We start from the raw sequence: 23399 nt of genomic DNA, 5'->3' as shown, positions 1-23399 counted from the left end.
GTAACGTGTTTTGACGGATGAATGGTTCTCGTTTCATACTGTGTTAGTGGTTTTGTATTTGCTCGTATACACAATCATACATATATATATATATATATATGTGTGTGTGTGTGTGTGTGTGTGTGTGTGTGTTTGTGTGTGTGTGTTTGCTTGTAATTGTGATAGTTACAATGCCCCTGAACAATATATATATATATATATATATATTATATATATATATATATATATATGTATGTATATATACATAGATATATACATAGATATATATATATATATAGTATATATATTTAATGATAATGTCCGCGCATCCGCACAAGGAACATTCCTTAAACAAGATAGTACCTTCGACAGCACTTGTACCATAGCAAGTAAAACAATTCCATGGGAAAACATTACTTCATTCAGCATTCTAATCTGCACTCATCTTCACCTCAAAGATAAACAAACCGACATCGATACAGCAGCTACAGATGCAAGAATTGTAACGTTCAAGAACTGATATCTTTACGAATGCCAGGTTTCAAGTGGCCATTCGGTCTCTGGAATAAAAAAAAAACCTCATGTGCTATTTCGATACAAATCTGGGCAACGTTAATCTTTCGGAACCATCTATTGACTCGAACTCATTATAGGCCTGTCGCTTTACGAAACGTCAAAACGATGCCTAGGGGAGGGTTCAGGGAAGTGTCAAGGGGAGGGGGTTAAGGGAAGAAGTGTTTAAGGGAGGGGTGAGGGAAGTGTCAGGCATATGGAGAGAAAGGGAACTGGGGGAGGGGAGGAGGAACTGCGCCCACCCCCCCTCTTACGTCTCTGCGTTAACCTTCGTGGGGCCACCTAGACCCCTTCGTTGGCGGCACTACTTTTTCGTACTAAACTTGATCTCTCTCTCTCTCTCTCTCTCTCTCTCTCTCCCTCTCTCTCTCAACGGCTCGCCAAACCCACTGCCGGTCCTCCGCGGCCCCCTTCGGAAACTTTCTCCTTTTGCCTCGTCAGTTTCTAGTTTTTATCCCAACTGTGTACAAGACCGTCCTCTGACACAGAACGATCACCAACTACCCCGCTGTTTCAGCGCGATCTTTTCCAGCAGCTTTACTATGCTGGAAATGTCACTCTTTAAATGATATAAGATAGGAGGAGACGTTGACACGGCATCTACCTCAGCAAAAAAAATATATATATATAATTCGAAAACCAAGAAAGGTTTGCGAATTAATGGTTTGCATAACACCTGCGAAAAAGACCTTGACGAGACGTGGGTGGACGATGCAAAAACAGACTTCAAGGGGAGAGAGAGAGAGAGAGAGAGAGAGAGAGAGAGAGAGAGAGAGAGAGAGAGAGAGAGGTTAAGGCTCCCACCTTCCTATCCTGGCTACACTTCAGAAACGAAATTACGGACACTTCCTCGGTTCTATATCTCTGCTCTAGATAAATCAGCCAAATCCGACATTAGCCTGATTCTCTTCTGCTACACTTGTTTCAACTCCTTATGAGACATGAGACATATCAAGTCCAGTAACGGCAGAAACAAGGAGAAAGGTCGGAATTCCACAGATGAATAAAAAGAAGAGTATTTGGTGATATACGTAGATCCAGCCAATGGGAAACTTTTCTACGATATCTACTATGAATACCAAGTGATAATAACAGGGATGGGACTATGTTCAATATTAATTGAATACCAAGTGATAATAACAGGGATGGGACTATGTTCAATATTAATATGCAGTCTGTTTTCATTAAAGTTATAATTATTATCATCAATGACATCATCATTACTATCAGATGTGGTTGTAGCAAAAGTAGTAGTGTTTATCGTGGTTGTAATTGGTATAAAACGCTGCACTTGCTGTAGCTGTCAAAGCCTCTACAATAAAATATCAGAGATCACAACCCAGTAAAGCCAGGTCGTGACGAAACCGAGGGAAATAATTTCCCTGAGAAGCGCAAAGGTGAAGAGAAACGAAAGAGAAGAGAGGGAAGAGGAGGAAGGGAGAATGGGTGGAATAACAGGAGATGACATCAGACAGAAATACAGCACAAGAGGCGAGTTCCCCAAACGAACAAGAAACTGGAAACTCGCAGATGGAGGAACGGTATTGTTTACCAAACGCAACTCGATCGTGATGTTTTGGAAAGGATGAAGTTAGTATTTCTGTAATTAACCACAATACTGCTCTCTCTCTCTCTCTCTCTCTCTCTCTCTCTCTACGTTGGCGTAACATTAACACTTATCTTATATAAAGAAATGAAGGATTTTTTTTAACATGAAATTCAAGACCAACGTCGACCGTAATCGCGCTTATCATTTTCTCTTAACTAATACAGCCTAATATTTAAAATCATTCCCGCTTACCGTTTTCTCTTAAAAATACAATATAATATTTAAAATCATAGTGTAATGATTCACGCTAAACATAACCACAAAGTTCGGTAGTGCCATGATAAACAATGAGAATCTACAAAAAAAAGAAAGCTGCAACAAAGGAACGTTTCATACCAACAGACTGCTACAAACAAACGTTTCATACCATTGTATTTATTAACAACTCACGGGCGCTTTACAAATAAAAACACAAACGATTTCAACCCTGAAACGTCAAAAACTTTATGGGTTATATGTCTAGGAAACTGACGTTTCCAAGACATATAACTAAACAAAAATGGTTGACTCTATCACTATAACACAAACCAATCTCTGTAAATATCAAAGATCAATAAAATAAATTATCAACAAAAAATAATCTGAAATTAAACTTGAAAAAAGGCAAAGTTTGAATCTCTCTCTCTTCTCTCTCTCTCTCTCTCTCTCTCTCTCTCTCTCTCTCAGTCTCTTTCAAGTCATCAGGACACCCAGAGAACAGACTGGCCCTGAATGACGACACGACATGCAAGAGTCCCGACCCAAGTCGACCTTAACATATGACTGCCGGGTCATGGTTGATGAGGTCAAGTTTACGAGGTTAGTGTGTTTCCATTGAGCGTTTCTCCCCCCCTCCCACCCTCCCTGGGAGGGTCTGCAACCTACCCCACCCACCCCCTTTCCTAAGCGACTACGACCAAAGATAGCTCGGCGAAAGGTTAACTAGAGTCTCTTTTGCATGAAAAGGTCGCTTGCGTAGACAATTATTTCGCTCTCTAAGTTGCAAGAAAGGATGAATTCGCTCCGAGAATGTATAATAATTCACAATAAATGTAAATGCATATGCATGTGCTACAATCTCTCCCGCGTCAAAGGGCAAGGCTAAAAGGACGCCTTTCCTATTGAAGGATACTTTCCGTGTACAGTGAAAAAATAAAAAATCCAATACGAAGGATGCCTACCAAGCCTCGTGGGACAATCTTGTTGGTTAAAACCAGAATGTGCTGGAATTCACCGAGACAGCTCTCCAATAGAAGCAAAGTAATTTGATGCCCCGATTCAAAACTGCCCTTTGCCGCTTCGCAAATGACTTGCAATTTTCATGGTCGCTCTTCCTCAAGCTTTTGTATCTTCTACTTTACATCACCCGCTCGTTGAGCGCATTAGCGATAGCAATTTAAGAGTACATTTCCTCTCTGAAAGCCATTTTGGAGAGAATAAAGTTTTCTGTTTAAACTCCGAGTTCGACTGAACGTTGCATTCATGTTGCATTCGTGTTCCGCAGGATTTGCAAGTTTGCTACTGAATCTAGTTTCCCTAAGATATAATCGTTCGCTTTCTATTCATTTTTACTTTCGCAAATGGGAGTCTTCAAAGATATATAATAGTTGAATAGATGTTATTTAATATGAATTTTCTTATAAATTACATTACTAATTACGCTATTGTCGACGACGAAGAACATTGTGGTTGTGACACCACTTCGTAGCACCAACTCAGTCTTTAACTAACAATTAAGAAATGCGATTCATCATGCATATAAATGCAATATTTCATAAACTTAAATTTACATAAATTCCTGCTTTTATAATTACACGAACTGTAAATGCCCGCACACACACGTACAATATACACACAAACAAATATATATAAATATATACGTATATATATATATATATATATATATATATATATATATATATATATATATATATATATGTACAATATACACACAAACAATATATATAAATTATATATATATATATATATATATATATATATATATATAATTTAGAGAGAGAGAGAGAGAGAGAGAGAGAGAGAGAGAGAGACCTTATGATCTTGAGAGGGATAACCCTAATAACAGATATGTTATATATCGGCAAGAACCTTTCCTTATTCCGATAAAATAATCCTCGATAATAATTTATCATTATTACATAAAATACAATAACAATTCTCTCTCTCTCTCTCTCTCTCTCTCTCTCTCTCTCTCTCCTCTCTCTCTCGTCTCACCTCCTCTCTCTCTCTCTCTCTCTGTTTCCGTGTGACTTTATACTTGAATTACCGAAGGTAAACTCTGAAAGTTCCAAAGAGCACTTGATGGTATATCACACCTGATCTCTCCTGGGAAATAATGAGGTGCGGGCCATAGTCGCAGCGATCATCGACCGCCGGAGGCCAGACGCGGTCAACTTTTTATTCACCTTTGTATTCACCTTTTTACGCATATATTGCGTAAAGCAGCGTCGCGACTCAGCCATAGACAGAACACTGTTATTAGTGCTACTACTACCGATACCAGTACTCTTATTATTTCTGAAATCATAATATTGGTAACACCAATAATGATATCCTTCTAAAGTCTAAGCCAACAGACATTTTGGAAGACTAACAAGAGACCTTCACCTACATCTTACACTTTTTTTTTTTTTTTTTTTTTTTTTTTTTTTGACAAATGAGTTCGGTTAATACTTCTTGTTGGATAAGTGTTCTCAGCAAACAAGTAAGGTACTTGACAGAAAATCTGAAATGTAAACCCATGAAAAAGCAGTCTGATGAATAATACAAAGAGGCTTTGGAAGTGAGATATATACAGAGAGAGAGAGAGAGAGAGAGAGAGAGAGAGAGAGGTATACTGAAACGTAAACCGTGAAGACACCCAATACGCACTTTTGCACAGCCTTTCCCGTAAACTGATATTACTGCAATTGAGACCAAAGAGCTTCCTTCATGTCACAGAGAGAGAGAGAGAGAGAGAGAGAGAGAGAGAGAGAGAGAGAGAGACTAGTTGTTTACGGGCAATTCAAACATAAAAATAATCAGTCGGGTCTCAAGAGTATATATAATAACGGATGAAGAACAGTTTGCAGCATCGCGTGTCATTTTCGAAGCGGGATCAGGATTGAGGTGTAATTACCGAAACCTATGCCCTGATTATCCAATAAGACCTTTGGAAACCGGATACGGTTGACAAAGCTTTCATTAAACCCATCTTGATGAAGATTAACTCTCAGGTTCCTGACGATTTTCCAAGTTAGTTATGTGGACGACTAAACTGAAACACTTTCTCTGTGTGTGTGTGTGTGTGTGTGTGTAAAGGTGAAAGGACCTGGGACTATATAGTCCTATGTAGTCACGCCTGACGGGGTAGAAATTAGAAATGAAAAGATACAGAGCAGGGTTTGAAGGTTAAACGAATGCGTCTCAAGAACCGCTTAATCACCATCATAATAAAGAGAGATAGAGAGAGAGAGAAGAGAGACGAGATGAGAGACGGAAAGGAGAGATGGAGAAGAGGAAGGGGGGGAGGGGGGGGGGTGTTCCAAACCTTTCTTGTCCCATCGATTATCGTTTCAGACGAAGAAGAAAGGCTAACATTCGAATCGTACATATTCCCTGCTCTTCTTGGTTCTTTGTGCAATTCGCTACTAATGTACTCTCACTTTTCCTTTGTGTTCCCTAGATCATTTAACCTGTTTATGTTTTAACGAGGCTAGTTGGCCATCATCTCGAAAGGGAGTACACTATCACAAAACACAGTCCTCATGCTATTCATACTTAGTGTTTGCGTTAATATACATATATCAAGAATATGCATGGATATTTACGGAACAAACTGTTATGCAATGCATACCCAGTATAAGCATTGATTATAGAAAAGAAATTTGCATGGATATTTAATGACAAAGATTACGGCAGATTACATACAAACAAAATGCCAGATTACCTGATGAAACCGAGCTGGCCAAACACACAAACGTTAATTTCAGCCTTAAATAGCAGCGAGAGCTTGTACGTGTTTAATAGAGGTTATACGTGTTTAATTCCTCGAAATAAAAAAACCCACGGCACTAATTCTGCCACCATGAAACGAAAATGACTACCACTCCGATAATCACCGCTGAAATACAAGCTCATCCATCAGTGTTCAAAGAGACCTTTCAGCAGCGTGTATCTCCGTTATCAGACTTTAATCTAGGCCCAAAAATAGGAGAGTACCGTCGGTGTCATTTCCATTTAAATCTGGCCGGCGTCACTCGTCGAAAGGGATTAAACCGCCGTTTGCTTCCCCTTGGGCCCCGGCCTAACAAAGAGAGAGAAAGTTTGTTTGTTTGTTTGTTGACAAAAGCGAGGTCGCGTTTGCTTACAGAGAGCAGCACGGGTGTTTGTTTCCAATAATGGTCCTGAATCTACCCCGCTTCGTGTCTTTCATCCATCAAAATTCAGGTGAAAACATAAATTACTTTTGCCCTTTATACGCATCGCCAACCTTTGGAATGCCCTCCGGAATTCATCTGCCGCTTTCGTTCTTCCTGATACCTCATCTTTTCCCCCTTCAAGGGGGTGGGGAGTTGGATAGGGAAGAGGATGCTCTTCCTTCCTATCGTCATTAATACAATATTTAAGACTACTAGCTTCAGGAATATATAACAAAATAATGAGAGCTTTTGATTTTTCTTACACTTGAGTGAATTCAAGCCAAATTTTCATTAGACTTTTCTCTCAATAAACCAGGTAAATACATAAACTCTCAGAAAATCTCGGTGAAAAATACTGTAAATCCTCTACTGCTCCTTCCCTTTATCCAAAATTTTATGCTCAAGTCTTCTTTTTATTATCATTATTTAAAACAGAACAATGTTTACAGTAATCCTATTTGACAATGTTTCCATACCAAAAATTTCCGTTTCCTTTTGGTCAAGTTTGCTCGTCAGTTTATCCTTCAAACTAATCACAAATTCTCAGAGCCCCAAATTGTTTCATTTTTCATCCCCTATCTATTTCAATCTCGTTTCTCATTACCCTCTTCCCCTTTCATTCACCCGTTTCTAATCTAATTCACTAGAATCTCGCCCACTCTCTCTCTCTCTCTCTCTCTCTCTCTCTCTCTCTCTCTCTCCAAGATAAACCCGAATGGTCAGTAATTAATCCTCGACTCTTAAAGAGATCCTTGATGAACGGGATGAATTTTACCGGTACCAGTTGGTTCTTCCTTTTGTTTAATGAGAGAGAGAGAGAGAGAGAGAGAGAGAGAGAGAGAGAGAGAGAGAGAGAGAGAGAGGCCTTAAAAGCGAAATTTCAATGCTTTTAAACATACAAGAACAAGAACATATCGCGTTTTTTTTCCATTAAAGCTATTTATCATTTATAATAAGACTATTAACCGAATAAAAATTGCCAATCTTCAATTTTTTATGAGATTATATTTAGAAATGTTCTTATTGAGATTACATCTATTGTTGTGTTTGGCTTTTCCATCATTTCCATTCAACCCCACCTTTAGAAACCTCTACCTGCCCCTGTTTATCCTGGTCCAATGATTCTCAGAACCTTGTCTCCGTTAGAACCTAGGCATATTACTTATTTAGAAGTTAGATACCATTATATCCTTCCTGCTCTCTTCCTCAAAATCTCCTAGCACGAACAATTACCTCTACCAAACGTCCCAATAACCCTTGTTTAAAATACCCCCATTAAAATAGCTTGTATAACTTTTACAACCACAAGCGAGGACCCACTATTTTGTAGTTACCTGTCTCCTTACATTTAATTCACTGTTATCGTTAAAGCATCGTAGAACCACTTAAGAGCTGATCCTCCTACTAATCATTCGTCATACTGAGTACCAGGACCTACAAAGAATGTAATACCAAACCATCTCGCGTTCAAGGGGAACTGTAAAGTATATGAATTGTAAATATTTAAGGTGGGCAAAATAAAGAGAGCACTGGCAATGTTAGTTACAGCACACTTTATTATGAAATACAGCAACGACATCTCAGAACTAAACTTAATTTACTAATGAAATAAATCATCAATCAAACATATCGTTAAAACTAATCCAAAGATATCTTAAACCACGCAAAATAAATTGGGAAGTTCCTGCGAAAATATAAATTCTGTGATAAACTGCTTCCCAAAATTACAAAATAATACTTCACCATCGGTCTGGCAATACATTCTTTTCAGGTGCCAGGAGGAGTAATGAATATAAATGGTCAATAGTCATCTATTATCACCTGGTGTTGTTTCCCTTACTTCGCGGGATGCGTTGTTTCTCGTTATGATTCCTGTCAGACAATCTTACCAAGTTATCCTGGTGTGTTTCAGTACGAAAAATTCCAAAAAATAGGCAATGGATACAAATATATCTGATATGTTTAATATATATATATAATATATATATATATATATATATACATATATATATATGTATATATATATATATATATACACATATATATATATATACATACATATATATATGTGTATATATATATGTATGTATATATATATATATATATATATATAATATATATATATATATATATATATATATATATATATATATATATATATATGAATGCTAACGACTAAATATCTGTAAATATAAATATTACAGATTACAATAAAATTTCAGCCTGTAAAACTGTTCATTAGATACATCTTCGTCATCAAATTCTAGATGTTTTAACCTCGAGCAACACTTAAATGAATAAGTAAAATAACACCCTTCCTTCGTCATCATTATTACACTGTCATCAACAAGGTTAACGCGAAAGGATGACTGCTCTGAGCAAGGCCACCTCTTATTTACTTCAGGTCAAATCATTGTTTTCCCTGACAAAACTGTTTACGCCTCCCAAAACATCAACAGACTAGTCTACAAGAATATGCTCTGTTTTTTTTTCCATCTGTCCATCCGCTTGTGGTGTTTGCGCCTGGTAACACTGCATCCCGGGTTTCAAATAATATCCTATTTCGAATATTAACGGTGTAATTCACATAAAGTAAATTATTAAAACACTTTTCAGTTGCCAATGTACACCCATATATCCTTTTATTTACCTAAAACTTACACAAAGCGTAACTATTTAATGCCCGGGACTCAGTGTTACCATGCGCGACCACCACAGGCGGATGGACAGATAGAAAAAAACAGAGTATAGCCAAATACATCTAAACCGAAGATTGAATGGAATGGTTATAATACGCGGGCATGGTAGCAGTAATGTGTATTACATACTGTATGAATTCATATGCATCAAAGAAGTGGGTGGTGTGACCTTAAATTCACTATTTGGTTCATGGTTTAGTTTTACAACTTGCGAGAGAGAGAGAGAGAGAGAGAGAGAGAGAGAGAGAGGAGAGAGACGCAAATTCTTCATAAAATTCAATTGCGAGCAGGTTCAAAACCATCATTCTCTCTCTCTCTCTCTCTCTCTCTCTCCTCTCTCTCTCTCTCTCTGTCTAATTGTCAATAAGAAACCAAACTGGAGAGAGAGAATGTGGACCAAGAATAAAAAAAAAATAAATAAAAGAAAAAATAGATAACTTTCAAGGTCGACCACTCATGAGCAGCCCCGGCTCCGCCAATTTCATATCACTTCCACACTTAGCCCGACCACGTGTACGTAACCCTGCGCTCACCAAACTGCATTTCAGGACACGCCAGTTTTAATATAAACGATTTCACTGATCGCACATACGTCATACTGGCCTGCCCAATCATTAGCTTTCTGACTCACTTTTACCTATTTTGGAGAAGCACCCTAGCTTCATTCTTAGGCTCTAAGTAATCTCAGTTGAAGTTGAGCAAACTGTTTTTAAATGAATGGGTTTTACAGATTTTAAAAGAATCTGTAAAAGAATGTGTTTTTTCTTTAATCAACAGCATTTTGTGAAATCAGACCAGCTTCATTCTACTGGATCTACGCAATCTTGGTTGAAACTGAAGCTGAACAAACCGGTTTGTCAGTTACGAAAGCCAGGGTTATCCAGGGCTGCAGGGTGACATTTAGATCAATAAAACAAAAAGTATAAACAAAAAAAATCCGGACATAAAAGAAGCCTAAACGTGCGTACCGAATTTCTAAAAAGTCAATGTCATCTGTAGGGGAGGAGGCAAGAAAGTGAATGTGAATGTCTTCAGCATTCAGTGATAACTGGAGTGTGAAGAGAGACCCTCATATTTCATGCGATTTTGTTGTTGAATAATAACGACAATAATAATCTTTAATTATTGCTAATAATAATAATAATGGTACTGATTGAAAATGGCCCCTTCTTGAAGATGGTAGGAGAGACGCTTAGAGTCTGGTAGTGATCATCCCGACACAAGGGCATATGTATTGATAGATGACACTCATTCTCTTCAAAGACGTTTATGGGGACGCCGGGTTGTTTTAAGAAGCAGCTGGCTGGTTTTCATATTTTTATAATAAGTTAGGAGGCTAATCTTATCACCTTCTGCAGTGGGGGACAATTTTTCGAAAACCCATTATTCGAAAGGCAATTGTTCGAAAGTTTTTTTTTTTTTCGAAATCCAAATATTCGAAAACGATAGTTCGAATGTGTAATTGTTCGAATTTACAATTGATCGACATACACAATCTTCGAATAAGCAGTTTTTCGAAATGAATATTGTTCGAATCTATAAGATACTTTATCTAACCATATAGGAGAATAGGATTAATGTTAATAAACGATTAATTTAATTTAAATTCATTAAAGTTTTCTTAACATACTTTGCACAATTTATCTTCAAAATAATCTATTACCGAAAGTAATAGATTATTTTCAAAAGTTTCAATGACTTTTTTTCTGGGATAAATACCAATGCTAATTAGCATTCGAATTTTGACTGAAAAGTCTCTTCTTCCTGACCTGAGTCAAAAAGAAGAAAGTCATCATTCTTGAAAGTCTTCATATAAGTACTCAACTGGGAATACTATATCCTTCCTATGATTAGGTGTAGATAGTCCACAATTTTCTTTTGAGCGAACCCTTCTAATTGAGCGCTTACTACTGTTGGCAGTTGTCAATCCTTTAGCTCCAGATGCGCTAAGATCCGAAGATGCATTTACAATTATATAATGAAGGGAGTCATGTGTACCTTTTGCGTCGTATTTCACTTTTTTAATAAATCTCCGCACTTCTACGCCAGTTGGATCACCTGCATGATTATGTTCTTTAGAAACGGTAACATCTTCTTTTGCTGTTATAGCACGACATTTATCTTGTATTGCCTGTCTTTAACAAATAAATGTCCATTCACTAATAACATGGGCTTTCCTTGTTCACTTTGAACGAACTCAGCCATGATAGGGCTTAAGAGCTTCTCTACTAAATAGGAAACCGTCCGAAATAACAATGGGAACTTTAAGGTTTTAAGGATTTTTTAACGGTTTATTTTTGTTTATTTATTTTCTATTTAAGGTAAATAGAATGCAAACAATGCGATTGAGTTGTTTTAAGGTAATTAAAACACAAGCAATGCGATTGAGTTGTTTCTCGAATAACTACACTGAGAGAGAGAGAGAGAGAGAGAGAGAGAGAGAGAGAGAGAGAGAGAGAGAGAGAGAGAGAGAGGTGCCAATATAGAAAACTGCCGTCGGGTTTTTTTCAACAAGTCGACGTTACTCATGAATTCGAATAATATTAATTTCGAAAAACTGTTTATTCGAATATTTTGTATTTCGATCAATTGTAAATTCGAACAATTATACACTTAAACTATTGTTTTCGAATATATGGTTTTCGAAAAAAAAAACTTTTCGAACAATTGCCTTTCGAATAATAGTTTTTCGAAAAATAGTACGCACACGGATAAAACTAGCCTCATAATTTAATATAAAAATATGAAAATCAGCCAGCTGCTTCTTGAAAACAACCCGGCGCCCCCAGAAAAGTCTTTGAAGAGGAGTGTCATGTACGAATAATGATAATGATAAAAATAACAACAATAAGAGTAAAGATTATAATAATAATAGTAAACTTTAGCATTTTCTGAACACAGAGTAACATTTTCTCTAGAAAAAACCCTGGAGGAATTTCACTGAACGTACAAACTTTTCAAAATGCTCCTTATACGAAGTTTTCAATATTGATATTTCGATGCTTTAAAGTTTCCATCCACTTTTTTTTTATTCTTGATTCTCCCTACGATCCTCATACTTGGGGATAAGTTGGTAAATCCTGAGGAATTCCATCGCGAATATTCGACGCTGAACTTAATATTTCAAGCTGAGTTTGGTGCGCAATTGGTTATTGTTATTTAAACAATCCATGTATTAAAATACTCACTATTTATTATTATAATAATACACAAGTGGCTTTTCTTACGTTCATCTGAGAATTCTAATATTCTTATCACAAATATTTTCTCATTACCGTCCATCGAGTTTATCACTACATTTTCATTATAATTCCTTTCTCATGTTCTTACTCTCCTTTTCAAGGTCTGAAACTATTTCTTTCTTCAAGTTTCCCAACTGTCTAATACATGGCAACAAAATTAATCCCATCATCATATTCATCATAATCCCATAACAACAGGGATTAACATTCCACGACTATAAAAAGCGCCGCAAATCTCCTTAATTCCATCTAATCATTACCGAAATAAGGAACACAATGCAAGATTTGGTGGGTGAAGAACTTAGGGTCGTTTCCATTCCCCTCTAATATTTTAAAATGAAAATTTATATGTAGTGTAAATACACAAACATACATACATGCATACACACACATATATGTATCGATAAAGTGGCTCATAAAGTGAGAGGAAAAATAAGCCATATAATAAAAGAGGGAGGAGAAGGTAAATACAGAATAAAAAATAATGACTGATTGATTTACAGGTTTTAGGCATAATGCCAAGCCCTGGGGCAACTAAGGCCATTCAGCGCTGACACATTAATTGACAGTGAAAAGGTTTGAAAGGTGTAACAGGAGGAAAGCCTCGCAACTGCACTATGAATCAATTGTTAGGAAAGGGTGGAAAGTAAGAGGGAAGAAAGATAATATGAAAGGAGGTAAAGTAAAAGGAATAAAAGCAGTTGCAGCTAGGGGCCGAAGGGGCGCTGCAAAGAACTTTAAGTAATGCCTACATTGCACCGCGCGAGGTGCATTGACGGCACTAACCCCCTACGGAGGTAAAAGATAATGAGCAAATGAAGCTCAGAATAAACTATGGCAAATGGAGATCCGTCATGTGCCTGTGGAATGAGTCTATTAAATTCAAAGCTGGATGCTGCAAGAGCGGAAGGGGCTGGGGCAAATTTGAGAATGTTTTGGGAAGTGACAGTGATGGAGGTAAAGAGGTCAGCTGAGAGGCTGCAAAATGGGATATGAGTGAGATGTAGTGGAAAGGTGAGTGTGTGATTAAGTAGCTGGCCGGGGTGTGTAAGGTGTGTCTGGATGAGGGAAAGGCTCCCAAGATGAATCATTCTTCCTCTGTGAAAGGGCGAACGTAACAGGAGGCTGAATGAATGATAGGGGAATATTCTACTAGATTAAATCTTCAGATCTGATGGTTCAAACAAATGAATTTGCCTTTCACAGAACATTTTGCTATATAATAATGAATATTAAAACCGTAAAACACAGAGAAAAATACCCAACGAATTCATTTACTCTACATCCTAAAAATAAGCCGAACGATCCTTTGTGAAAAGGTATTTTCATATAAATTAAAACCGAATGCTTTGACATGGATGCCAGCAAACTTACACAATCCATTAATAACTCTTTTTTTTATTTTACATTGAACAGTCAAAAAGCAAAAGCAACTGTTCTAATTGCAGATCAAAACACAACCTAATTTTTTATCTAGACCTCATTATGCGCGGGGCGCAATTATCATCAAAACTTTTAATGAATTTCGCCGGAGTCAAAGGGGCAAAGCCACGACCGTCTATTGCATAGAAATAAAATTCAGACTTTTTTTTTCTACCTTTTTAATTTAGCGACATTTGGTTTGAGAGAGAGAGAGAGAGAGAGAGAGAGAGAGAGAGAGAGAGAGAGAGAGAGAGAGAGAGAGAGAGTGCTAAAAAATTGATATATATTTTTCACTGAAATTTTCACTAGAAATCATAACGTTTATAATAAAAAAAAGTTCTATGCTTCGCACAAAATAGGAAATGTAAGCATCTACATAATTAAGTAAACAATAACCGATATAAAAGCTTTCTAATGAATATCAATTCACCACAATAATTTCAGATGTACTTACGAATAATTACGAACGTGTGCAGTAATTACAATACCTGAAAAGAAAAAAAAAGAATGTAATATTATGCAAATTATCAATTATATGAACATGCTGTCAATAACGATTATTTCAGTGGCTCTGTAATTAATTAAAAGAGACGTAATGCCATGTCAAATCATGCTCGCAATTGAATGGTTCTTTGCTGAAATATGCAATTAATATATTTCAGGTGTTTGTGTGTGCAGTCAGCATTTCATAATGTATGTATAAAATTCTCATACCCAAAATTAATGAACATTTTTTATATATATACACAAACACACATACATATAAATATGTGTATATATAAGTGTACACACAGACTTATATATATATATATATATATATATATATATATATATATATATATATATATATATATATATATATATATATACACAACTTCCAAAATATTTGATGTGTCACACACATTTAAGGAGGTGCCATTCACCTTTATATTGTACAGCCTCCCCAGGTTTCCTAGATATTTAAGCCCTTCGTTCGAATGCCTCTCGAGTAACATAATGTTGCTCCCATTTCTTCCGGATGACCGACTCTCCACCTGGTATCTCCGTGACCTCCCCAGTTCACTTTTGTTAGCCGTTTTGCTACTCACTCTTGCTCTCTATAAATAGTCTACTGTATAAACATTAATTCATAATTACAGCTCCAACCTTTTTTCTCCTTGAATCGCATCAGACGTCTATTTTTATCAACCCAGCTTAGAGTTCATTTTAACATTTAAACATTTTAATATATATTACGATTTGTTCTTCATTTCCATTTAGCCTCATAAACTTGCTCACACCAGTCTCTGCAGTTTCTCTCTACTATTTCCAATACATGTTACCTTCTACAATCAATCCACACCCCATTCCAAATCCTCTTTCTTATTCCACATGTCTGACCTACATCTCTTTCCTTGGATTTCTCGTATAAATTTATCCTCAGAGATATTTATCAAATAACAATACAGACCTTTTATTTCAGACCCACTTTTATATCAATCCCATCAATTATCCTGTCTACAAATACTAACACGATCTTCGTCATCGTCATATAAGCTTTAATCACTCGCCAAATTAGCTTCTAATTCATCCTCAGCGCCAATACCTTCCATCTAAAACAATTTCTTCCACGTGTGACATTAAAGCCTTTCCTCTGTACTCTCTCACTTCTTACGCAACCTTTTCACAATAAGCACTTAATTCACTAGTCACTTTCTAATACAAAGTTGCTCTTTTCTTTCCAGTCATTAAGTCACCTGTTTTATTTTTGCGGGAAAATTCCTGCGAGACAAGTTCTTGTCCCCATTTATTCTTGCTGTTACCTTCACGATTTTTACTTTTAAACAAAGGACAGCCATATCTCTGATTCATTCATCTGGAACTCCTACCTCATGTAGAATTACCTTACAAACCCTGGTCTGGAACTATAGCCTTTCCACTTTTATAGGGGCTGCTTCCTCTACCACTCTTGCTTCATTCAGATCTGCCTCTTTTCTAACCTCCACATCCAACAACTTTTCAAAATACTCACTATTTCAACAGATCTCTTCATTTGCAATTTGACTAATGAAAATACCCAGTTTACACTTACACGTACACCACATTTTGTTCCTTTCCTATTATACCCTTAAGTTCTAATAAATGTACTTATAAGGCCTTCTCAATACAGTCTAAATTAGGCAAAAAGGAACTTATTATTATTACTTTGTACTAATATGCAGTCGAAAACCATCACAATTCTTTTAGAACACCATCTGAGTGGAGGAAGGCACCACCTCTAGTTTAGCTGCTTCAAAAATCTAATCTCTTGATGGACATACCAAGAACTTGGCGGGATCATTCCTTAAAGAGAGAATCATTGGAGGAAGAAACTCCAGGAAACGAGAAAAGAAAAAAGAAGGAGGAAAAACGAAAATATCCAGCGGGCGAATTTCTTCCGAAGAATATAACTTTCTTCCACGAAAATTTCCAAAGGCACTTTACAGAGTAGCCTTTAACTAGAGGTTCTCATGTTTCTTGCCAACGAAAAAATAAATGCATGGAAATAAAAAGGGGGGGAAGGATAAAGCGGTATTTGATGCAATCTCTTCGGATGCTGGGGCTCGCACTGATAAGCCATTTTTTCAGCCATTACTACATTACTGAAACGAAATGACACGTTTGCTATCATACAAGTGAGAACTGAAATTTTTATGCAACATATGATATATAAACTCACTCTCTCTCTCTCTCTCTCGCGTCTCTCTCCTACTTCTCAGCTCTCCGTCTCCCTCTTCTTCTCTCTCTCTCCAATCTACATACATACATACATATATATATATATATATATATATATATATATATATATATATATAATATACACAGTATAATATATATATATATATATATATATATATATTATATTATATTATATACACACACGTACTATATATATATATATATACATATAAAAATACATATATGTGTGTATGTGTTTGTGTATATATAAATAAATAATATATATATATATATATATATATATATATAATATATATATATATTATATATATATATATATATATATATATAGATATAGATATATATAGATATCTATTTATCTATTTATAGATATATATATATATATATATATATATATATATATATAAGCAAATGCAAATCACAACGTAAAATAAATTTCCAATTTCAACCCATTCGCTCTTTACCTAATTTGGAATATAATTAAATTTCAAGGCCACATAATGCCTGACTCTCATCAGCATGCCTGAGTAATCAAATCTCCCCCCAAAGCTTGAGCGAGGATGCAAAACAGGTAAGTGTGCATTCCCATTAACCTTATGAACCCGTAATGTTGCGTATGTTTATGAAAGTAAAATGAAGTATCAATCCCCATTCTTTAATTCTAATAAAAACCACTGCGATAATCTGTGACACATAACGAGATCCGGGTTTCATGGGAAATCCGGATAAATTTTAATCTTATTTCAATCTGACTTGACGTCACGTGGGGTGACCTTGAAAAAGATGCGAAGACAATTTATGCAGAGCATTCAGTGTGTCGTTTGTTCTCAAACGTGCTTCTGTTTACCAGTTCTTAAGTATATATATAATTGAGATAAAAAGCATCCTCAACTCTTACAACTTAAAGTATTGATTTTTTATATTTATTCACTTCTGATATCTAAAACATTCCTTCTATTCTTTCTAGGAGTGTAGACTGTTTTCTCCCGGGTTCAAGTTCACCCCTTTTTCTCCCCCTACTTTTAATTTCATCTTGAATTTTAAGTTACCAGCTCCTGAAGCCTTCATAAAACACACAAAACACAGGTATATATTTTTTTCAACATGTTCCCTTTTCCCTTTGGAGGGTGCATCGCCGGAAGAGTACGGTTTCCTGTTTTTCAGGAAGTGTATAGTTAGGGATGCCGTTGGTTGTCTCAAAACCTTTCTCTTGACGGACAAACACTACACTAGCACACATCTAAGATCTGCAATGCAAAGCCAATTTATGTGTTATATATATAACATGATATATATATATATATACAAATTATATATATATATAGTATCTACTTATATATAATATATATATACATACTACATCATATATATATATATATAATATGTATATTATATATATATATATATATATATTATATATATATAATATACACACACACATATATATATATATATATACTGTGTGTGTGTGTAATTTTAATGGCCACAATGACTTTTAACTTCTCAAATTCTTCGCACTTTTTGGATACGCTTGTCACTACAAACCCTTGGATACAAGTGCAAGAAATATGAAGCAATTATGATGTAGCGGGAATCGAACCTGCATCCGATAATCACAAAGAGGTTGCGTTGCCGAACTGACCAGTAAATTGTGTGTGTGTGTGAGTGTATGTATGTATGTATATATATATATATATATATATATATATATATATACATATGCATTAAGTTGCAGGTATCATTATCTCTTACTATAGTAGAATTTCCTATACCCTGGGAACAACTTACACCCAAAAGAAATTATAACTGATTGGAACTCCTGCAACGGCAAGGACTCGAACCGGGGCCTTTATTTTGGAAAAAACTAAAAACAGTGTCGACCTTGATCACTTGGACGTATCGTTTCATCCCCTCTTAAACTCAGAAATGGTAGTTTACAATGAGCATGACACACGAATATAACAACTAAACGGAAATTGAAAATATATCTATTGTGTTCGTATTTTAGTGTCAGGGAGAAGTTTCGCCCTCCTAGGCGGCTGACCCTGAGAACAAATTGGATCCGTCAGATTTCCATTTAAAATACAATCTTCCTATGCTTAATTCATGTACCTTATTCCTCATTCCTTTAGCCATGACTTGCAATGCTTATACATACGCTTGGCGGTACATTTATCTATTTTTTTGACTGGTAAAAATGTTCTGTTATAACAGAACTCCATCTAATAAATGGAGCCCATTAAAACGCCAAAATATAGAGAGAAAACACTATATTTCAGAGAGTACTGTCTCTCTTCTTTTTAAATGTTTTTTACTTGGCAACATAATATTGTCATATTCAGTCTCGTCAAAACTGAAATCTGACCTTTACTCAGAGAGCAGTCTACGAACAACTCAAAACAATCAATCACGGAGCCACAAAGATAACAAGTGTGTATACTGGTTCCCGCGTCTTGCACCGGTATTTCCCCCTCGTTCAGATGGGCGATTCCCCTTATTTCTTCAGTTCCAAAACCTAGAAACCTGTATCCACTCCAAAGTAAGGCCGGTCCAAGCAAGCACTTTTTTCGCAGTGTTTTCGGCCTGTTTAAGAAGCTACCACTTCTTCGGGGATTATACCCAGTGTTATTTTTCTTCTTAATTAAGGCCTGGCCTCAAGAAAGTGTAGCGTTGTTGGTCCCAGTGACCTTCACTTATGAAAACGTAAAAAATAAAAATGCTATTCCATCAGGACCTTCATTATAAGGTAACAAAACAACTATTTCGTCACACTAAATAACGAAAAATGAGCGAGTTCTCTTCATTAGCTCATAAATGGTCACCCTCTTCGGAGCTACAAAAACAAAACAAAAAAATAATTCCATCATGACCTTCAGTTTTAGAAAAAAAAAAAAAACTGCCATTCCGTCAAACTAAATAACGAAAAATAAGCAAGTTCTTTTCATTAGCTAGTAATTGGTCACCCTCTTCCGAGCTATGAAGTGTTGTGAGAAGGACCAGTAATTCCCACCCAACGATCTCGCTGCAAAGGAAGCAACGGCATAACAAAAGACCAAATAGAGATACATCTACGACGGACATACTCGTGTTACACGAGTCAAGAATATCTGTTTCTATTACTGTTACCACCAGCAGATCTCATGTCATGAGCGAGAGAGAGAGAGAGGAGAGAGAGAGAGAATTTGTATTTTGTTCCCTTACTTAACTTGCTATTTGATCGAATTGTGCGGATAACTTTTATAATTAAAAACAAACAAAGAGAGAGAGACAGAATTTGTATTTTGTTTCTTTACTTTACTTGCCATTTCATCGAATTGTGCAGATGAACTTTACACTTCAAGCCTGAGAGAGAGAGAGAGAGAGAGAGAGAGAGAGAGAGAGAGAGAGAGATGAATTTTAGACAAAATGAAAATGAAATAAAAAAATCCCAGCATCAATCTTAAGTAAGAAAAACCTTCAACAAATCCCCCTCCCAAAGACACAAGAGCAAAATTAATGACCTTCGCCAGCTCAATAATGATGCGATAATGGTCAAAAAAGCTACACAGAGTAGGCAAGGTTTAAGGTCGGACCTTTCCCGGAAGATACGGAATAGGTTTCTTGGCGTCTCTTCGTGGTATATGACTGGGTTGTCATTTAAATCAGTAAATGTTTCTGTAAATCGAACATAAATCTGTAATGACCAATTAGACTCATAATCAGTTACGTTGAATTTCTTTCTCTGTGGATGTTTTGCCATACAAGTACATCAAAGCCTGTAGCTATGACTATGCCTGCTTAAATCTATACATCTCTTTCTCTTCTTTCTTTTGTTGTTCTTGAAATTTAAAAAAAAATGTCTATTTAACAATATTAATGATAATAGTAAATTACATTTAATCAAGGAACGTCTTGGGGTGTAAAGCATGAATGACACATACCGAATATAAATCTTGCTTTTATACTATACCATTTTGATTGGAAATAAAAAATGAATAATTAATAAATCTCATAATTACTTCACATGTATCAAATTACAACAGTGGATGAAATGTGCTTTGAGTTCATATATCGTTGGCTTTACTTTGATCTCAACACGGCTATATTCTCAATCAGCAAGAAGTACATATTCCAATTTTCTCTTCAATTTTGGATGATCTGGCTCCAATTAACAACCCCAGTACCAACGCGCGGTTAATTATAATTTCAGAATACAATTCTAGTTTGCTTGGCCACAGAGAATGAACTGATAGGCAATTCTAATTTGAAAACTTCATCAAGTTTCAATGCCCAAAAAAAATTTCTAACATTACAAAGTAAACCACGAGATCATTTTAAGGGAATTCATTGTTATATATTTTCACACTGATATAACTGCGCTTTGAATACAATTTGCATATATATTCTAGGATGGAAAAAACAAATTAATTTTCTGTACAATGAAATAAAGATATTTTTTTTATTTAAACTTGAATCAATATGTTGAGAATGTACATGGTCCAATAAGAGCAAATTATATGAATAACTGAGTAACTAACTACTCAATAAACCAAATAATATATATGAAAATAAAAATTACCAAACCAAACCAAACAAAAACACTAATTACTAAAAGCGGAATGCCAGTGGTTCAAAAGAAGCATAATTCTAAGCAGCCGAAGAGCGAACTTTGTACAAGGGAGATCTCTCTCCTCTCTCTCTCTCTCTCTCTCTCTCTCTCTCTCTCTCTCTCTTCTCTCTGCTACCGAATTCTTGTCGTGCATTTTTAGTTAGCTTTGAAAAATTATTATCTCTTTTCTTATGCAGCAAATATTTATATTTTACATTTTCTTTGGCTCATAATGAACAATTTTTCCTTGCTCATATATGAAGAACAGCACTAAAATTACTGAAACGCTCTTATTCATATATAACTTTTACGTCACTTGGAAATAAGAAAGTGTCTCCTATATCCCGAAATCAGGAAGAAGAAGAGGAAGAGGACGAGAGAGAGAGAGAGAGAGAGAGAGAGAGAGAGAGAGAGAGAGAGAGAGAGAATTCCTCCATACTCGAATCCCTTTCTCCTCAGCAGTAGGTCGACTACAAAACTGACGTCTGAACTTATCTGATTGGAGTTTCCCCTCTTATCTGCCTTGATTATCTGTGGAAAAACAACCCTCGAAGGGTCACTTCTTCTTTGTATGAAAGTTTGTGAGTAAACATATCTACTTACCCCAGTGATTAACATCGGTGAATTTTTTTTTTCCTCTGGAAGAATATGAAAAACCTTATCACTTCCTCTCCCTGTCAATCTGACTTAAGATAAAACGACATTGTGTTTGCCTATAAACAGGCACGAATCCAAGACACGAACATTTTTCTCTCAATAAAAGATATAACAATATTTCTCAATAACAGACACAATAATATTTCTCTCAATTAAAAGATAAAACAATACTTCTCTCAATCAAAGATGAAAATAAAGCAATAAAATACTGGACTGAAACATATCCAAAACAATCTCAGAAGAAATAACAGCAAAACAGCTACGCTTTAAAATGAAAAAGATTAAAACAAAACAGCTCTGCTTTAAAAATAAAAAGTAAAAACAACACAGCTAAGCTTTAAACAGAAAAATAACAAAACACATAAGCTTTAAAAATAAAATATAATTACAACACAAATATAAAAACACAGCTAAGCTTTAAAAAGAAAAAAAGGCAAAATAGTTGACCTTTAAAAAGAAAAAATGACAAAACACATGAACTTTACAAAAAAAAACAATAAAGCAGCTAACCTTTAAAAAAAATAATAAGAACAAAAGTTGAGCTTGAAAAACAAAAGCAAAACAGCTCAGCTTTAAAAAAGAGCAAATAAAACAGAACGGCTTTTCTTTCAAATAAAAATTAAAAGTCTAGGAACAGACTCAATGACGTCACAAAAAATAAAAAGTCTAGGAAAAGACTCAATGACGTCACAAAAAATAAAAAGTCTAGGAAAAGACTCAATGACGTCACAAAAAATAAAAAGTCTAGGAAAAGAGACTCAATGACGTCACGACTAGCAGATGAAGCATCCCATCACCAGGAGAGGTACACATAACCGCACACCGCAAAGCAAATGAAGCACACATCTTTCCAAAACAACAATCTATTCACGGCCTCTGCTTTAAACAAGCCGAAACCAGCGAAAACCAGAACGCAATACATACCCTTCTCCGGAGAGAGAGAGAGAAAAGAAAAAAAACCCTCTGGCAACAAAATTACTTATGAGAGAGAGAGAGAGAGAGAGAAGAAACTAAGAAACACCGCCAGGCAACAAAATTACTTATGTGAGAGAGAGAGAGAGAGAGAGAGAGAGAGAGAGAGAGAGAGAGAGAGAGAGAAGGGAGGAATGGAAGGTAGTGGAGTGGGTGTGGGGTGGAGGCTATAAGACACGGAACTAAGTGAAGAAAGAATAAATGCTGGAGCTACAGTAAACATGGAGAAAGAGAGAAAAATATAGCAGGGAACGTCCTGTTTACAGATGAATGAGTTAAAAAGAAGCAAGACATGATGCAAAGAGCGGGTAAGATAAGACACAAGGGCTGAGAAACAAGAACCACAGAGAGAGAGAGAGAGAGAGAGAGAGAGAACTCAGAAACGACGACTACGGTGATCAGGATGTGCCGATACAAAGGCAATACCTACGCACTGAACTCACCCAAACTGCACCGTAACCGGTAAAGTGAATTACGAAGATTACTCATTGAGGTCGTGACATCTGCAAGCTGCGTTGTTGACGAAATTCAATCTTTATT

At 35.9% G+C, this 23399-nt stretch overlaps 2 protein-coding genes across 8 annotated transcripts in view; one reads left to right on the top strand and one right to left on the bottom strand.

The window, feature by feature from the left end:
* The window catches only part of LOC135196308 (sodium-driven chloride bicarbonate exchanger-like), a 564052-nt gene that overhangs the window by 240364 nt on the left and 300289 nt on the right, over positions 1 to 23399 (bottom strand). The window lies entirely within an intron of this gene.
* LOC135195940 (uncharacterized) overlaps positions 13357 to 23399 on the top strand; it is a 78813-nt gene continuing 68770 nt past the window's right edge. Inside the window, exons 1-2 of the mRNA XM_064222442.1 lie at positions 13357 to 13459; positions 17161 to 17213. Of these exons, the coding sequence (XP_064078512.1) occupies positions 13357 to 13459; positions 17161 to 17213 (156 nt within the window). The remainder of the gene's footprint in view (positions 13460 to 17160; positions 17214 to 23399) is intronic.

This window comes from Macrobrachium nipponense, chromosome 17 (assembly GCF_015104395.2).
Source record: "Macrobrachium nipponense isolate FS-2020 chromosome 17, ASM1510439v2, whole genome shotgun sequence".
Classification (NCBI taxonomy): domain Eukaryota; kingdom Metazoa; phylum Arthropoda; class Malacostraca; order Decapoda; family Palaemonidae; genus Macrobrachium; species Macrobrachium nipponense.
The sequence above is the reverse complement of the archived record's forward strand: the minus strand, read 5'-3'. Positions and strand labels throughout refer to the sequence as shown.